At 39.5% G+C, this 20,088-nt stretch overlaps 1 protein-coding gene across 2 annotated transcripts in view; it reads left to right on the top strand.

Moving 5' to 3' along the window:
• The first annotated feature begins 356 nt into the window (after positions 1 to 356).
• Positions 357 to 20,088, top strand: part of RFTN2 (raftlin family member 2) — a 93,663-nt gene continuing 73,931 nt past the window's right edge. Inside the window, exon 1 of one of the 2 annotated variants that reach the window (XM_015131730.3) lies at positions 357 to 1,043. In XM_015131730.3, the coding sequence (XP_014987216.3) occupies positions 905 to 1,043 (139 nt within the window). In that variant the 5' untranslated portion in view covers positions 357 to 904. 2 annotated transcript variants of the gene reach the window in all.

The following is a 20,088-nucleotide window of genomic DNA, read 5'->3' as shown; positions in this document are numbered from 1 at the left end:
AATTACACACGTAACTGTCTCTCCTTTGCAATTAAGTAAAGTCTTTTTATGAAAACATTTTAATATAAATTTTTTACACTTTGCTCTTTTAATTAGCATATGATTTTTCCAACAGAAAGAAACTTCATGTGGAAAGAAATTCTCAAAAGTACTATCTCAAGACTAAAGTGCTGTTTTTTTAACTTTACTTTTCTCCTTTTAGACTCCAGAAATAGTTTCCTCATAAAACTGACGTCCTTTCTGGAAATGATTTTTGTTTCTAAATATGTTGAGAATCCATTCTTTTCATTTTCTCTTTCTCTCCCTCTCTCTCTCTCTCTCCACCCCCCTACTGCCTCTCTCTCCCTCTCTCTCTCCTTTTGCTTTCTTGGTAGTAGTTGAGAGGAAGGAGGGTAGCAGGACAGAGAGAAGAGGGAAAACAGAAAAAGAATTGTATGCCACTATGTCTGAATATATCTTCTACTTGTAGATAATTACATCCAAGTTGCCCTTTTGCCTTTTTATTTCCGTTTTTGGACACCTCTTTTTATCATCCAGCCAACTGGGATAGACAAAGCACTGCTGGTGCCCTGAGCGACAGAACTCTGGTAGGGGGCTGGCTGTAAATTGACGTGGCATGGAAATTCTCCGCTAAGTTGTAGCAGCTTGCATGTTTCTCTAAGATCAAGCCCAGCCTCCTGGAGCTGTAGCTTAATCATGGGTTCAATGACTTTACAGAAAAATGGATAGAAAAATTCTTCAACTCCTTTCTTTGGACCCAGATGTTTTCTTTTTGGATATCTATGGTTTAGCTGAAAACAAAATCAAAGCAGTTAAGTCTATAAGTTTCTTTTTGCAGCTTAAACAACAGAATTTGCTGCTCTCCCTCCCCTTTCCTGCAATTTAATTCCTTACAGATTTTGCCATGGGGTGCGGACTTAGAAAGCTAGAAGACCCTGATGATAGCAGCCCTGGAAAAATATTTTCTACCCTGAAGAGACCGCAAGTGGAAACAAAGACAGAATTTGCTTACGAATATGTATTGCTGGATTTTACTCTACAAGGTACTTTTTGCTTCTATTTTGTTTGTTAAATGTTTCAGAGATAAGAGACTACTAGTTGTTTTTAAGTGTGGACTTACAAATTTTTAAACTGTTCTTCATAATGAGATTGTATATTCAAACAATAATGCTTTGCTTCTTAATTATACTTTGTAAGATTTTTGTTTTGCTGTTTGCTTTGTTTTTTTGGTAACATGGCTCATATGTACCTTCTAAAATTAGGAAAATTGCCTGGAAATACTTCTTTCGTTTTTAAATCAAATACTTATTATAGAAGGATTTATGAAAAATGCTTGATTTCCAGGACAAATAGCTATATAGCCTCAGTGACAGTTTGTATTGTGAAAAAGATTTGAAAATCACAAGAAGGTATTATGTAGGAAATATTACTTGCATCATATCGTGGAAGAGTGTTTGCTAAGACAATTCTGAGGCTTCCAATTGTGTTAGACTCTGTGATTATGGTAGTCATTTGATATTTTTGACCAAACTAAACTGTAAGTTTTGAATATGTAGTTAAAAAAAAAAAAGATAGCCTTCTGTAAGACACTTCCTTTACTCAGTGCCCTGTCCCCAACAGAGAAACTCTCTGTTCCCGAAAGTTGGAAACACAAATAAACAAGCCCAGATGGCAGCTCTGTGGAAGGAATCGAGGTGGCTCGATTTCACAAATACTTTGCCTCGTTTCTTGTGGAAACTTTAGAGTACTGTACAACTGCATAGACAAAGCACCTTTTAAAAAGAGCTACATCTTTAATGATGAGGTACTGAAAATGAATTTTAGGGTGCCTTGCTTGCTGTTAAAGTTATCAGATATTAGTATTTAAAGTTCTTATTATAGTTATATTTTTAATTCTAATGAGCCACACATTTTATCCATTCTCAAAAAGTTTATACTAAATTATCATGTTGAATATTATCTTAATTTTTTCCAAATGTATTGTTTACACACATTCTCCTTTTTTTTTTTTTTCCTTTGCTCTAGAAACAGTGCATCTTTGTGCAAGAAGCAAGAGCAGCCCATTTTTCTTTGTCAAAAATTAAGCTGGCCAGCAAACAGACTCCCTTCCAGGGACATACACAAAATCTGTACATAGACTTTTAATATGTTCACATCCTATTTTTGTTTAAAGCTAAGGCTGCCAAAGGAAAAAAATTAATATTCTTAATTTCTTAATTTTCTTTTTAATTATGAATGTTAAAAATGGATTAAGATAATGACGATTATCAGAGAAGTATCCAAACAACCGTTTGAATTTTTTCTACACTTTTTCAAAAACCTTCATTTGAGAAAATATTTGTAATATGGTGCTATGTTCACACCACTGATTTTCCTTGTCAATTTTTTTTTAGGACTAGTTTCTGTAAATCCATAGGAGACAGATACATACTTTCCTTAATCTTGAAACACTGTCTATTCATGAATTTAGGTCAGAACCATTTTGATCTGTACTTTAGGATTCTCTGCACAATCCATCCTAGGATCATAGGGTTTAAAGTAACTTGAAAAGTTTTTCTGATTCATTTCCTTGCAACAATGTTAACATCTCAAACAAATTTGTATAAATGCAGTCATCCTTGAATCAGAAAGATCTGCAGCTTTATTCAAAAGTCATTTGGGTTTTGTTATTCTCAGAAGCCCTTCTCTCTGTGAAAGGAGTATAATTTCTACCTTTCACTCTAGGTGCTTAGAAGAGATAACAGAGTATTACACTGTAAAAGTTTAAGTACGGGCAGACTGTGCAAATGTTAACACATAAAGCAGGCACATACTTTAAAGCTGCACCTGGTTCCTATTTGGTACAGGCGCCTAGTCTCCTGGTGCCCCGTTGCTCTCCCATTTTTCCACATGTTTTAGTTTTAGTTTTTCTTTGTTTCTGTCTTCCCCATTGCCTTTGCTTCAGAAGCCAGGACTCAGCATCAGCCCAGCTCCACAAACCACCTTCCAGGTCATAGTTTCCCTGCTGCTCTTCTGTTGTCTCTGACCTCCGGCTGCCACTCCAGTGTATATAGGAGCGGGTCATGGGTGGGTTAAAACATGCCAGCCTTCTGTTTGGCACTGGTAATTCTGTCCTGGGGTTGCCAGGAGGAGTCCTGAATAGTGGCACCTCCTGCCTGTCAGAGGCTACCATGGAATGAGCAACCTTTCAGGAAATAAAACGGCCTGGTGACGGCCGTGTGTGCTCATGATGAGCCTGTCTCTTACGTTATTTTCCTCTGTTTTTTCCAAATAGAGGCCATGGCACAGAAAGTAGATCCAATGGGGGCAGGAGGAGGAGACCCTCTGAAAATTCACAGTGCCTTGTCCTGCATTATGGTGGTTCTAACTTTCTTGAACAACTTACTTATTTTCCATTCAATTATATATCACTTTCAAAGCTCCACCCAGAAAACAAAACAACTTACACCTCCCATTCTCTCCTTATCTCTCTGTCTCTGTCTCTCTTCCTCTCCCTTCCCCACACTTTTCTTTTTCTTTTTGGCCTTTGAATCATTATTTGCATCTCTATAGGAGAAATCATAGTGTAGACTTGAAGCATACAAAGCTCTGGAGTCATGGTTTTGGGGTCCTAATCTAGGCTGAAAACTGTGGCAAATTTTAAACGTTGCTCTCCGTCAGTTTCCTCATCTATAAAATGGGTGTTCTCATGGTGCTGACATCACAGAGTTGTTTTAAGGATCAAAGGAACTAACATTAGATGATCTACTTGGAAAGGTATCTGGCACTTAGTAAGCACTTGATAAAAGTTAACTGTTACGATGCTTCCTCTGAGAATACCCTCTGTCTCCATATTCCTCCTTAAACCCAGCTCCTGCAGGATGCTTTTTGACCAACCTATTGAGGTCATTAAAATAATTCCTACATTTCCCCTCTGATATGTAATCATCAAGTATTGGTTACTTATATGTTCTTTGCAAAGGTTCATACACATTTTTCTTATTCTGGCCATATAATTATTAGTTTGTGCAACTGCAACTAGACAAATGTTTTTGGAGTAGTTCCTGATTGCGTTGCCATGCTGAGTATCTTAGGTACTATGAAAGAAATAAAACACATAGCCCCTTCTTTCAAGAAATTTAAAGTCTCATCCAAGTAGGCCGAATTTTTCTGGAACTTTATGCCAAGTCTACCAATTGCACTAATGAGCCTTCAGTAAAATGTTTGTGATATGTTTTCTGGATTATTGTATAGTAATGACTTCTTTCACTGTATTATGATAAAGTAACAATTCATTATTCCTGCTTATTAGTGAGAATTTGAAGTCATCTAGAGATTTCTTATAGTATATCTATCTATATGTGTTTATGAAAGTATATGATGTATGTATATGAGTGTGTTATAGGGTTTCTTAACAAAAAGTTAAAATAACTCTACAAGTGATCCAAAAGGGTTAATTTACCTCCTTGTACAATTCCAGGAAACAACCTGAATAATAACAGCCTTAAGAATTTTTAGAGCATTTATAGCTTTGTGAGTAAAAAGAGGTTCTACAATACTAAAACCCAACAGAAAATTGGATGGTAGCTTCCTTATCTGAATTTCTGCTAGAATTACATAAAATATGAGTGAAATTTTGCTAGCCTCTAGCTTGCTTCATTATTATTAGAACAAGAAATTATATTTGCCTTTCATCATCACCATTAACAGGAATAGATATATATTATACATGTACTCTGTGGCAAATGCTGATTAGCATTGGAAATATAAAAAAGAGTAAGACAGTTTCAGCCCTCGAATATTTTGTATTCAACTTGGTCAAACTGGACAAGATCATGAACTCATCAAGGTTAGGAATTATATCATCTACATCTTTATACACCCTGTGTCCAGCACGAAGTTTGGAATATGAGTGATGATCAATATTCTTTGTCGAATGAGTGAATGAACAAAAAGTTATAATACAAGGTACATGTGGAGGAAATAGTGTGCTACAACAAGTATCAGACAAAGGAGAAATCAATTTTGAATAGGATCAGTTGGAACTAGAGTTAGGACTTTAATTGACCCTTGAAGAAAGTGGCTTAAACAGAAAAAGATTCAGAGGTGGGAGTAAGTTCAAGGGCTAGTGAACAGAGCAATGAGCTAAAGGAGGTTTTCTAGAGAGGAAGCAAAAAGTAAGATTCTAAACTAATGGGATATGGGAAGGTTCTGGCTTAGCTAGGGAGTTAAGACCTAATTCTGTGGAAGATAAATGGCAGTAAAGGCTGTTTGAACAAGTAGTTGATAGGGGCAGAAAAGTGTTTTAAGAAGATTCATGTGGAATTGCAGTGAGAAGGGATGGAGGCAAGAAGTCAAGGCCAATGATGAAGAAGACCTGTGGGTGAAGGTCAGTAATAGGGATAGGATACAAGGGGTAGATATAACAGATGTTATGAAGGAGGAACTTGGCCTGTGACTGGCTGGATATGAAGGGATGGAAAGAATGAGGAATCCAGGATGACTTCCCAGTTTCGAGCCTGAGTGACTATGGAAATAATGAGTCCTCTTACAGACAGAGGGGCACCCCAAAGGGAGTCTGTCTGTAGTCAAAGAGCAATTTCATTGCAGTCATGTTGCATTTGAGGTGGCAGTGGAAGATCTTAGTTGAGGCAGTTATGGATGCACAGCTGACCGAAAATTTCAGGAAGGTATTGAAATAGATTTTTTTTTTTGAGACAGGATCTCACTCTGTCATCCAGGTGGAAGTGCAGTGACTCAGTCACAGCTCACTATAAACATGACTTCCCAAGCTCAAGCAATCCTCCTGCCTCAGCTGCTGGAGTAGCTGAGACTACACATGTGCCACCTTGCCTGGCTTATTTTTTAATTTTTTGTAGAGATGGAGGTCGGTCTTGCTATGTTGCCCAGACTGGTCTCAAACACCAGTGTTGGTAAATTGTTAGAATCATTTAGGAAAAAAAATGTGTGGCATTATCTACTTAGCTAAAGATATACCCAACAGAAATGAGTGTACATGTGCACCATGAGGCACTACAAGAATGTTCACAGAAGTGTTGTTTGTAATAACTCAAAAGTGTAAACAACCCAGAACTCAAAAAAACAAAAGAATGGAAAAAATAAATTGTGGTGTACTCACACAATACTGCAGAAATCAGCAAATACTCTGTAAAGGGTTGGATGGTAAATATGAGGTCTCCGACATAACTATTCAACTCTGCTGTTGTAGCGCGAAAGCAGCCGTAGACAACATATAACAAAACAGACCACAGGCCACAGTTCGCGAATTCTTACCACACTGCAGTGAAAACAGAGGAACTCCAATTACACAAGATGAATTCCACAAGCATGATATTGTGTGAAGATAGACACATAAGTCCATGCTATATGATTCCCTTTATATGGCTCAAACGGAAGTATAGTGTTTAGGGCTGCATTCTGGGAAGTAAACTAAGAAGAAAGGCAAAAAAGTCATTATCATGAAAATCAAGGTATTGCAGAGAGGACGGGAGCATTGTGATTGGAAAGCGTAAAGGCTTCTGAAGTGCTGGCTATTTTCTAATTTTTGAATGAATAGTGGTTACCCTAGTGCAGGGGTCCCCAACCCCCAGGCTGCAGACTGGTACTGGTCTGTGGCCTGTCAGGAACAGGGCCACACAGCCAGAGGTGAGCAGCAGGCCAGCGAGCATTGCCGCCTGATTAGCAACGGCATTAGATTCTCATAGGAGCATGTATTGTGAACTGCGTGTGCAAGGGATCTAGGTTGCACACTTCTTATGAGAATCTAATGCCTGATGATCTGAAATGGAACAATTTCATACTGAAACCATCCACTCCCTGCCTCCATCCATAGGAAAACTGCTTTCAATGAAACCAGTCCGTGGTGCCAAAAAGGTTGGGGACTGCTGCCCTAGTGTTGGTAGTCTTAAGCATGTTTTGTGTCTTTTTCTTTTGTATGTTACATTTCCACTCACCCCAACCCAAAAAAAAAGTTGAAAAAAAGAAAAGACTGAATAGGAAGTGAGTAGGGATAAGGCAAATATGGCTGAAAGACAAAATGTACAAATACTCAGAAGGGACAGAAAACTCCGTGATCTGTCTGGAAACTGAAAATAAAACAGAATGGTAGGAATGTAGCATATTAAGGAGATAGCAGTAAACATAAGACTTCAGGAGTTTGGTCATAATTTGGTCCTTCCTATATCTGCCTATTATAATGAACTACATAGCTCAATAGAGTTGTATTGTATTTTAAAATTGCAGTTAGGAAGAACCAAAACAGTGAGTAGATAGTCACACATTGAGTAGATCATCCAAGAGAAAAAACTGGAATTCCACAGAAAGTGACAAGAAATACCTAAAACAAGGAAGGAGAAGGAAGTGAGGCAACTTGTTCGGTTGGGATCAGCTGAGGGCTGAGAGAGACTTCCCAGTATGAGGAAAGGTTAAGGGAGAGACCCTCAGTACTTCACCTTCCCACTGTGGACCCCTGCAATTCTAACCATGGGAGAGCTCCTCAACCCTTGAGGCCCTGAAACTAACAGGGAGCTGCCAAGAGATTGTGCCACAGGACTGTCCCAGGGAGGAAGGGCATACTGGGTCCCAAACACCCCCCGAGACTTAGGCAGCTACAGCAAGGCACCATTTTAGAGCCCCACCCCCAATAGACTGAGTACTGTCGTAGATCTCAGTGATGCTAGGGCTGAGCCACAAGAGATATGCGGACTATTGCCCTGTGACTGAGGCACAAGCAACTGCATGCAGGCTACTGCAGCCAGGCCTGAGGTACAATCCAGGTGCAGGCTACTGCCAGGTGCAGGTACATGCGTCTGGGCTGGGGCATCAATGACCACAGGCTACCATGCCCAGAGCTGAAGTGCTACCAAGGCATAGGCTATCATGGCAGAGGCCAAGGCACAAGCATCACATGTGTTCCCCACCTGTCCAGGCTGCCACCACTGAAGGCAGCACCTCCCACCCCAGTGACAGGACAGCAGCATGGCCACTGCTGCCCTCAACCTGAGCATTCCACTGGTGGCCTGGGGATCATCCCACTCCTGCTTACCATGACTGGTGCCTGCACATGCTATCGGAGGACTGAGGACAGCCCCTCTAGCCTAGCTTCACTTCCCTCAACATGCCAGAGCACACAGCCCAAAGGTCAGGGGATTGTTCAGCTAAGTTCACCACCACTGGCACCTGAACACTCCTTCCAGAAATCTACCCATCTGGCTACTGCCACCATAGCTGGCACCTATCTGTATGCACCCACCTGCAGGTCTAGGGACTGGCCTACTCAGCCCACCACAGACACTGCCAACACCAGGTTGCAGTGCTTGCAACCCAAAGGTTGCCCCATCACTGTCACTGCAATCACCCATGCCACCCTGGCTCTCCAGGGGGCCAAGAACCCTCCCACCCTCCCAACCCACTGCTACCACTACTGGCAAAATTAAGCTTCCTGGAAGTCCAAGAATTGGCCCACCTGGACCTGCTAACACCACTGCCAACATGTGCCTCACTGGGTCCCAAAGACAGGCATGCTCAACCCTCTGCTGCCACCACTGGGGCCCAAAGACTGGCCTACCTGACATCCCAGTCCCCAACAAAACCTCACCACAGCATCCACTAATAACCACACCCTAAGCCTCCATGGAAATCACAGCTACAACTGATGTTGTTTACAGCCAAATAAATCATACAGAGACTACACTATTCCACACACCTAGAATCAAAGCCAAAGCATCCTACCCAACCAACACCATAGATACATCCTCAGGAAAAACCTTTTCCACAAAAGAAAATTCAAAAAACTGGAAGAAGTGGCTGTTACACCACATGCATAGATATCAACATATGAATGCAGGACACATGAAAGTACAAGGAAATGTGACACCTCCACAGAAATGCAATAATCCTCAGGCAACAGATCATAAACAAAAAAATTCATGAAATTCCAGAAAAAATTCAAATTATTAACTCTAAAGAAGCTCAGTGAAATACAAGAGAATTCTGAAAAATAATACAAATAAATCAGAAAAGCAATTCAGGACATGAATGACAAGTTTACCAGAGAGATAGATATAAAAATAAACCCAGCCAGGCACGGTGGCTCATGCCTGTAATCCCAGCACTTTGGGAAGCTGAGGCAGGCAGATCACTTGAGGTCAGGAGTTTGAGACCAGCCTGGCCAACATGGTGAAACCTCGTCTCTACTGGAAAAAATAAAATAAAATTAGCTGGGCATGGTGGCACATGCCTGTATTCCCAGCTACTCAGCAGGCTGAGAAAGGAGAGTCACTTGAACCCAGGAAGCAGTGAGCCGAGTACCACTGCACTCCAGCCTGGTAGCCTGGACAAGTAAGACCTTGTCTCAAAAAATAAAAATAAAAATGAACCAAACAGGAATTCTGGAACTGAAGAATTCCTTGAATTAAATATAAAATACATTCAAGAGCTTCAACAATAGACTAAATCAAACAGTAGAAAGAATCTCAGAACTCAAAGACAAGTCTTCTGAAATAATCCAGTTAGACAAAAGTAAAGAAAAAAAAAGAATTTGAAAGGATGAACAAAGTCTTCATGACATATGGAACACCATAAAGTTACCAAATACTCAAATTATTGGAATCCCAGAAGGCAAAACAAGAATGAAAGGGTTAGAAGACCTATTTAATGAAATAATAGATGAAAACTTCCCAAGATTTAGACATTCAGGTACAGGAGACTCTGAGATCCCCAAACACATACAATGCAAAAAGATCTTCTCCACAGCACATTATAGTCAAACTGTCTAATGCTAAAGACAAAGAGAGAATTCTAAAAACAGCAAGAGAAAAGTATCTAGTCACCTATAAAAGAACCCCTATCAGACTAACAGCAGATTTCTCAGCACAAACTTTACAGGCCAGGAGAGAATGGAATGACATGTTCAAAGTGCTCAAAGAAAAAAACTGCCAGCCAAGGATACTACATCCAGCAAAATTCGCCTTCATAAATTGAGAAATAGGGCTGGGCACAGTGGCTCATGCCTGTAGTCCCAACACTTTGGGAGGCTGAGGCACTTAAGTTTAGGAGTTCAAGACCAGCCTGGCCAACATGGTGAAGCCCTGTTTCTACTAAAAATACAAAACTTAGCTGGGCGTGGTGGCAGGCACCTGTAGTCCCCACTACTCAGGAGGCTGAGGCAAGAGAAATGCTTGAAGCTGGAAGGCAGAGGTTGCAGTGAGCCGAGATTGCACCACTGCACTCCAGCCTGGGTGACAAAGTGAGACTCCATCTCGAATAAAAAATAAAAAAAGGAGAAATAAAGTCTTTCCCAGACAAGCAACAGCTGAGAGAATTCACAACCACTAGTACAGCCTTACAAGAAATGTTCAAGGGAGTTCTAAACCTGGAAAGTGAAAGGACAACATTTACCATCATGAAAAGTATACAAAAGTATAAAACTCACTGGTAAAGTAAACACACAAATGAGGAAGAGAAAGGACTCAAATGGCACCACTGCAAAAAACCACCAAGCTACAATGATAAACAGGAAGAGCAAAATAAAGGAACAAAGAACATACAGAAAACAATTAACAATATGATAGGAACAAAAACTCACATTTCAGTAATAACTTTGAATGTAAGTATATTAAATTCTCCACTTAAAAGATATAGACTGGCTGAATGGATTTTAAAACATGATCCAATTACATCTTGCCTATAAGAAATGCACTTTACCTATAGAGACACATATAGACTGAAAGTAAAGGGATAGAAAATGATATTCCATGTAAATGGAAACCAGAAGTAAATAGATATAGCTATACCTATATCAGCTAAAAGAGTCAAAACAGTAAGTCAAAAACAGTTAAAAAAAAAAAAAAAAGAAGACAAGGCACATAATGAATGATAAAGGAATAAATCCAGCAAGAGGATATAACAATTCTAAACATATATGCACCCAACACTGGAGCACCCAGATTCATAAAGCAAATATTGCTAGATCTAAAGAGAGAGATGGACTTCAATGCGAGATTAGTGGAGTACTTCAACCCACTTTCAGCATTAGACAGATCATCCATACAGTAAATAACAAAGAAACATTGGACTTATTTATTATAAACCAATAGATTTTAATTTTGAGCAGTTTTAGTTTTACATAAAAATTGAGCAGAGAGCATAGAGGGTTCCCTCATATCTCTTCACTGCTCCCCCCTACCACCATTTTCCTGATTATTAACTTTTTAAAATAATGTCAATTTTTATTTTAGATTCAGGAGGTACATGTGCAGGTTTGTACGTGGGTATATTGCATGATGCTGAGGTTTGGGGTTCAACCGATCCTGTCACCCAGGTAGTGAGCGTAGTGCCCAATAGTTAATTTTTCGAACTCTGCCCCATTCCCTCTCTCTAGTAGTCCCAGTGTCTATTGTTGCCATCTTTGGGTCCATGAGTACCCAATGAAACACTGGATTTAAAACGGACATTAGATCACATGAACCTAACAGACATTTACAGAGCATTTATTCAACAACTTCAGATTACACATTCTTATTAGCACATGGAACATTCTCTAGAATAAATCATATATTAGGCCAGAAAATGAGTCTCAACAAAAAAAATTTTTGAGATAAGTTCTCTCTCTGTTGCCCAGGCTGGAGTGCAGTGGCACAATCATGGATTGCTGCAACCTTGACCTCCCAGGCTCAAGTGATCCTCCCACCTCAGCCTCCCAAGTAGCTGGGACCACAACCATGTACCACCACACCTAGCTAATTTTTTTTTTTTTTTGTAATTTTTGTAAGTTTTGTAGAGCTAGGGGTCTCACTCTGTTGCCCAGGCTGGTCTCAAACACCTGAGACAAGCAATCCTCCTGCCTCAGCCTCCCAAATTGCCAGGAGTACAGGCATAAGCCACTGCACCTAGCCAACTTTTTTTTTCTTTGAGATGGGGGTCTCCCTTTGTCTCCCAGGCTGGAGTGCAGTGGCACAATCATGAATCACTGCAGCATCAACTTCCTGGGCTCAAGCAATCCTTCCACCTGAGCCTCCTGAGTAACTGGGACTACAGGCACACACCACCACATCTGGTTGATTTTTGTATTTTTTGTAGAGACTGGGTTTTGCCATGTTACCCAGGCTGGTCTTGAACTCCTAACCTCAAGCAATCTGCCCACCTCAGCCTCCCAAAATGGTGGTATTACAGTCATGAGCCACCATACCCAGACACAATTTTTTAAAAAATGGAATCATATCAAGTATCTTCTCAGACCACAATGGAATAAAACTAGAAATCAATACCAAGAGGAACTTCGTAAACTATACAAATAGATAAAAATTAAACAGCATACTACTGAATAACTATTGGATCAATGAAGAAATGAAGAAGGAAATTTTAAAATGTCTTGATATTAATGAAGATGAAAATATAACATATCAAAAACTGTGGGATACAACAAAAGCAATACTAAGAGAGTAGTATATAGCAATAAATGCCTACATCAAAAAAGTAGAAAGATTTCAAATAAACAGTCTAATAATGTACCTGAAAGAACTAGAAAAGCAAAACAAACCAAACCCAAAATTAGTAAAAGGAAAAAAATAAGAAAGAGTAGAACTAAACAAAATACAGACAAAAACAATACAAAGGATCAATAAAACAAAAAGCAGATTCTTCAAAAAGATAAACAAAATTAATACACTGCTAGCTAGACTAACCAAGAAAAGACCAAAATTAGAGATGAAAAAGGAGTCATTATAACTGATACCACAGAAATACAAAAGATCATTACAGACTATTACAACTATACACTAACAAACTGTAAAACCTAGAGAAAAATAGATAAATTCCTGCACACATGCAACCTACCAAAATTGCATCAGGAAGAAATGGAAAACCTGAACAGATCAGTAATGAATAGCAAGATTAAATCAGTAATGGAAAGTGTCCCAACAAAGAAACTGGACAGATACACCACCTCAAAACTGGACAGATTCACTACCACATTCTACCAAACATACAAAGATGATCTAATAGCAACCCTCCTTAAGCCATTTCAAGAAATTGGAGAGAATTCTCCCTAATTCATTCTATAAGGCCAACACAATAAAAAAAGAAAACTACAGGCCAATATCCCTGATGAATATAAATGCAAAAATGCTCAACAAAATACTAGCAAACCAAACTCAATAGCACATCAAAAAGATAATACACCATGATCAAATGGAATTTATACCAGTGATGCAAACATGGTTTAACATACGCAAATCAATAAACATGACACATCACATCAACAGAATGAAGGCTAAAAAACATATGATCATCTCAATAGATGCAGAAAAAACATTTAAAAAAATTCAACATCCCTTCTTGACCAAAACTCTCAACAAACTAGGCATAGAAGGAACATACCACAAAATAATCAACGCCATATATGACAAACCCACAACTACAAGAAAACTACAAAACACTAAGGAAAGAAATTGAAGGCGGCCAGGTGCACTGGTTCACACCTGTAATCCCAGCACTTTAGGAGGTCGTGGGAGGATCGCTTGACTCAAGGAGTTTGAGACCAGCCTAGGCAACATAGTGAGAACTCATCTCTAGGAAAATTTTAAATTTTTATTAAAAAATTTTAAAGAAAGAAATTGAAGAGGACACCAAACAAATGAAGACATCTCCTGCTCATGGATTGGAAGAATTAATTCTGTTAAAATACTGCCCAAGGCAATCTACATATTCAATTCAACCCCTATCAAAATACCAATGTCATTTTCACAGAAATAGAAAAAAAATACTAAAATTTTTATGGAACCACAAAAGAGCCAGAATAACCAAAAAAAATTTAGGAAAAAAAGAACAAAGCTGGAAGCATCACACTACCTTACTTCAAAATATATTACAAGGCTATAGTAACCAAACAGTATGGTATTGGTATTGACCAATGGAACAGAATACAGAACCCAGAAATAAATTCGCATGTTTACTGCCAACTGATTTTCAACAAAAGCGTCAACAGCATACTCTGGGGAAAGGGCACCCTCTTCAATAAATGGATATCCATATGTAGAAGAGTGAAACCGAACCACTATCTATCTGTCACCACTACAAAATCAACTCCAAATGGACTAAAGACTTAAACATAAGACCCAAAACTATAAAACTACTAGAGAAAAACATAGGAAAAACACTTCAGGACATTGGCCTAGGGAAGATTTTATGGCTAAGACGTCAAAAGCACAGACACCTAAAATAAAAATAGACAAATAGGCCGGGCGCGGTGGCTCAAGCCTGTAATCCCAGCACTGTGGGAGGCCGAGATGGGCGGATCACGAGGTCAGGAGATCGAGACCATCCTGGCTAACACGGTGAAACCCCGTCTCTACTAAAAAATACAAAAAACTAGCCGGGCGCGGTGGCGGGCGCCTGTAGTCCCAGCTACTCCGGAGGCTGAGGCCGGAGAATGGCGTGAACCCGGGAGGCGGAGCTTGCAGTGAGCTGAGATCTGGCCACTGCACTCCAGCCTGGGCGGCAGAGCGAGACTCCGTCTCAAAAAAAAAAAAAAAAAAATAGACAAATAGAATTATATTAAACTGAAAAGCTTCACAGCAAAGGAAGCAATCAGCAGAATGAAGAGAAAACTTACAGAATAAGAGAAAATATTTGCAAACTATTCATCCAACAAGGGACTAATATCCAGAATATACACAAGGAACTCAAACACCTCAACAATTTTTAAAAATCACGTTGAAAAGTGGGCAAATGACACGAATAGACAATTCTCAAGAGAAGACATACAAATGGCCAACTGGTATATGAAAGAATGTTGAATATCACTAATCACCAGGGAAATGCAAATGAAAAACCACAATGAGATGTTATCTTACCCTAGTTAGAATGGCTATTACTACAGACAAAAAGAGATCCTGTGGAGATGAGGAGGTAGACAAAAGGCAACTCTTATACACTGTTGGTGGGAATGTAAATTAGTACAACCACTGTGGAAAACAGTGTAGAGATTTCTCAAAAAACTAAAAATAGAACTACTATATGATCCAGCAATTCCACTGCTAGGTATCTATCCAAAGGAAAAGAAATCAGTATATCAAAGGGATGCTTGCACTCACCTGTTTATCAGAGCACTATTCACAAAAGCAAAGGTATGGAGTCAACCTAAGTGTACACCAACAGAAGAATGCATAAAGAAGATAATACATATGTACATGGTGGAATACTTTCAGCCATAAAAAAAGAATGAAATCCCAGCCTGGGCACCATTGTGAGACCTCATCTCTACAAAAAAATACATATATACATTTTAAAATTACCAAAACATGGTAGCATGCACCTGTAGTTCTGACTACTCTGGAAGCTGAGGTGGAAGGTTCACTTGAGCCTAGGAGGCAGAGGTTGCTGAGAGCCTTGATTGCACCACTGCACTGCAGCCTGGGCAACAGAGCTGGAGTCATGTCTCAAAAAAAAAAAAAATGAAAAAAATGAAATGAAATCACGTCATTTGCAGTAACATGGATGGAGCTGGAGGATATTATGTTAAGTGAAATAATCCAGGCACAGAAAGACAAATATGGCATGTTCTCACTCATATATGGGAGCTAAAAAAGTTGATCTCACACAGGTAGAGAGTTAAATGATGATGACCAAAGGCTGGGAAGGGTGAGTGGGTGTGAGCAGGGGATAAAGAAATGTAGGTTATCAGGTACAAACATACAATTAGATAAAAAATGTAAGTTATATTGTTCAACAGTGGAGTAAAGTGACTCTAATTAACAACAATATATCGTATATTTTAAAATAGCAATAAGAGAGGACTTGAAATTGTTCCCAACACATAGAAATAATAAATACTTGCCCAGGCACAGTGGTTCACACCTGTAATCCCAGCACTTTGGGAGGCCAAGGCAGGCAGATCACTTTAGGTCAGGAGTTCAAAACCAGCCTGGCCAACATGGGGAAACCCCATCTCTACAAAAAATACAAAAATTAGCCAGGCGTGGTGGTGGCACACGCCTGTAATCCCAGCTACTCGGGTGGCTGAGACACGAGACTCACTTGAACCTGGGAGGCACCACTGCATCTTGTCGCCTGGGCGACACAGTGAGACTGCCTCAAAAAACAAAAATTAAAAAAAAGAAATGATAAATACTCAAAGCAATGAATACCTCAAATACCCTGACCTCATTATTACACATTCTATGATTGTAACAAAATATCAATGTACTTCATAAATATGTAAAAAACTGAGTCAATTTTTAAAACTGCAGTTATATTACTTCAATTAATACATAAATGAGTGACTGAAGGGATGGAAGCTTTCATTGAAAACATAAGCAATAACAATTCAGATGTTATTTATATAGTAGTGTATATTTCTAAGTTATTGAAAACATTTTGATAAATAACATAAATCAGAAACTCCTTCTAATAGCCATGCATTAAATCGGTTAACAATTTATTATGGTTTAAAAGCTTTAACCCAGCTCATGTCTGAATTTTATTTTCACAAATTCTGAATTAATATGATCCAGATCAATGAAGTTTTGCTTCTCTGTAGGCACTAGAGTACACTGGCTCTGGACTCACTCTGTCTGGAGTCAATCACAGCCTCACAAATTAGTAGCAATTTGGGCCAGTAACCTAGTCCCTTTCTTCCTGAGTTTCCTCATCTGAAAATAATGATAATACTTACCTTATAGAATTTTTGCAAAAATTAAGAATTGGCACATAAAACACTTCACATATTGGCTGGCACAAAATATGTACTTGGTATGTTACTTGTTATTTTTTAGTATAATTGCTAGATAAAATATGGAGATTGACAGTCTATTCCCTTTTGAAAATGTGGACTTGCTAGTGTTTGTACATAGTTTTTTTGTTGGTTTTTTTTTTTTTTTTTTTTTTTTTTGAGACAGAGTTTTGCTCTTTTTTGCCCAGGCTGGGGTGCAATGGTGCCACCTCAGCTCACTTGCAATCTCTGTCTCCCGGGTTCAAGCAATTCCCCTGCCTCAGCCTCCCGAGTAGCTGGAATTACAGGCGCACGCCACCACGCCAGTTTTATTTTGTATTTTTAGCAGAGGTGGAATTTTACCATGTTGGCCAGGATAGTCTTGATCTCCTGACCTGCGGTAATCCACCCGCCTCAGCCTCCCAAAATGCTGGGATTACAGGCATGAGCCACTGCACCAAGCCTGTACATTGTATTTTTCTCTGAGGAAATAATATCTTTTTTTTTTTTTTTTTTTTTTGAGACGGAGTCTTGCTCTGTTGCCAGGCTGGAGTGCAGCAGCACGATCTCTGCTCACTGCAACCTCTGCCTCCTGGTTTCAAGTGATTCTCCTGCCTCAGCCTCCCAAGTAGCTGGGACTACAGGAGAGCACCACCATGCCAGGCTAATTTTTGTATTTTTAGTAGAGACGGGGTTTCACCATGTTAGCCAGGATGGTCTCGATCTCCTGACCACCTGATCTGCCCGCCTCAGCCTCCCAAAGTGCTGGGATTACAGGCGTGAGCCACCGTGCCCAGTCCTAATATTTCACAAGTATTTCAAAAATACACACCAATCATCACAAGTAAATTGGTGGAAAGAAAATATGTATGTCTTGGACTATTTTCATAGAGTTACATCATCAGAGCAAAACTTTTAGCACTGAACAAAGTCAGCTTTAATATATGACTTTATGTTAAAAGTCATAGTATATGACTTTTTCTATTTTTAAAATTCAATGTTTGTCTATGAAGCTTTTAAGCAAAAGAGTATAAAAAGTCTTTGATGTTTTATTTTAGAAACTGTAAGAATAAATGAAAAATGTTACTTAACCTTCAGCATGTTTTAATTTTAATAATAACATTCATTTTGCAGTTTTCAAAGTAATTGCAAAATGCTTTCTTTCATGAATTCCTCATGATAGCCTTACAAGATATATAAAGCTCTTACAAATAATGTAGCATCAATTTAACAGTAACCAACCACACCCATTAAAGCTGTAAACAACCCCATTTGTTTCTTACCCCAAAGAACTGAGAAAGAACTGCTGGTGGTTGGGGAGCTAAGAAGAGAAGGCTTGCAGCTACTCCTAACCCCCTGCGCTGTTCAAATTCTAGCTAAACTACCATTACCTCCTCCTTAATTTCCTCTGTTTAAAAAGTAATAGGGGCCAGGCGCAGTGGTTCATGCCTGTAATCCCAGAACTTTGGAAAGTCTAGGTAGGAGGATAGCCTGAGTCCAGGAGTTCAAGACCAGCCTGGGCAACACAGAGAAACCGCATCTCTGCAACAACAACAACAAAAAAACTACAAAAAATTAGCGTGGTGTAGTGGCATGCACCTGTGGTCCCAGCTACTCAGGAAGCTGAGGTGGGAGGATCACCTGAGCCCAGGAGGTCAAGATTGCAGTGAGCCAAGATGATGCCATTGCACTCCAACCTGGGCAGCAGAGAGAGACACTGTCAAAAAAAAAAAAAAAAAAAAAAAAGACGACTATGTGCATGCTTAGGGGTCACACACCCCACATAAGTAAGGTTTATGAAGACCAGGCATTGGAAGGAAGTCAAATCCAAGTCCTTAAAGGATACTCATTTTTTTTCTAAAACATCTATATTTTTAAGAAATAGGTCTTAGACAAGGTAGCACGAGGGGTGAAAAAACATAATAAAGGCTCTGATATTACTGCCCCAGCATAAGGACATCAAATCAAAGACTTGGCCTCAAACACTGAGCCTACCGTGGAAACATAATTATTCACTCTGGTAAGTGCTGATGAAAATTCCTCGCTCTACAGGCACAGCTCTCCCCTTCTTCACATCTCTAAACTGAAGCAGGTTTGAACACCTAGCAAGTTCCTAACAGCCCTCCTATCTCATTTCTGCACGGTTTTAAACATTATTAAGAACCAGAGGAATTACGTGAATGAAAGTTCTCAACAAAATTCCTACATTTATTGTTCCTCTTCTTGCTCCTGAATTTACCTTCCTTGAATGATGATGGCATGTTTACAGCAACTCCCAGTGTTTACATTACAACTCCCAATGTTTACACTCCTTTTGTTTACATCAGGTCTCAATAATGAGGACAGCTTTCTTATAGAGTGAACCTCAGCCCCCCATCACCATGATTCTCCCATCCCTACAAATGAGGAAAATGAGAAAAATGTTTAAATAACATGATGTTTAAAACCATGCGGAAATGAGACGGGAGGGCTGTTAGGAACTTGCTGGGTGTTCAAACGTGCTTCAGTTTAGAGATGTGAAGAAGGGGAGAGCTGTGCCTGTAGAGTGAGGAATTTTCATCAGCGCTCACCAGAGTGAATAATTATGTTTCCACAATAGGCTCAGTGCTTGAGGCCAAGTCTAGGAAAACTAGATTACTTTTTCTGTATCCTAGAAGGCTGAACACTGACTGTCTCAAATGGTCTAGGTGGCCTGACCTGGACCTGGGCAAGATCTGGTCTACAGAATCCCTGGGGTGACCCAGGGCAGAAGTTACAATCTAATGAGACTCAGGCTGTATTTAGCCTTCAGACAGGTCTCCTTTCTGGTGGACAGTATTAAATATTTTAATTAATTATCACTTTTTTAAATTGGGAAATATTACATAAGAATTGGATTTAGGGGTTTTCTTAAAAATTAGATGATCCTTGGCCAGGAATAGCAGCTCATGCCTGTAACCCCAGCCCTTTGGGAGGCCAAGGCAGGAAGATCACTTTAGGCCAGGAGTTCAGTACCAGCCTGGCCAAATAGCAAGACCCCATCTCTACCAAAAAAAATGTATATATTTTTATTTTTTTAACTGAGAAGATCCAGTGACCTGGGCCCACAATTCCACATGGCAGCACTGGGCCCAGGGATGGTGCAGTCTTTGGATGAAGCTTTGAGTGTTCTCCTCCAGGTCCTGCAGCCTCCTCCTGTGTAGCTCCTTTCTTTGTTTTATCAGCCTAGTACATATAGGGCATTTGAGTCAAGGACTCTATGTAGTAGATGAGTTTGAGCTAGAGACCACTGATCTTAGATCTAGGGACTCCTGATCTAAGTCTGAGTTAGGGACCCAAGATCTAGAGCATGAGTTCAAGATTTCTGCTCTGGAGTGTGAGTTAGAGACCTCTAATCCAGA

Source organism: Macaca mulatta, chromosome 12, assembly GCF_049350105.2.
Source record: "Macaca mulatta isolate MMU2019108-1 chromosome 12, T2T-MMU8v2.0, whole genome shotgun sequence".
Taxonomy (NCBI): Eukaryota; Metazoa; Chordata; class Mammalia; order Primates; family Cercopithecidae; genus Macaca; species Macaca mulatta.
This window is presented reverse-complemented; position numbering and strand designations above follow the sequence as displayed.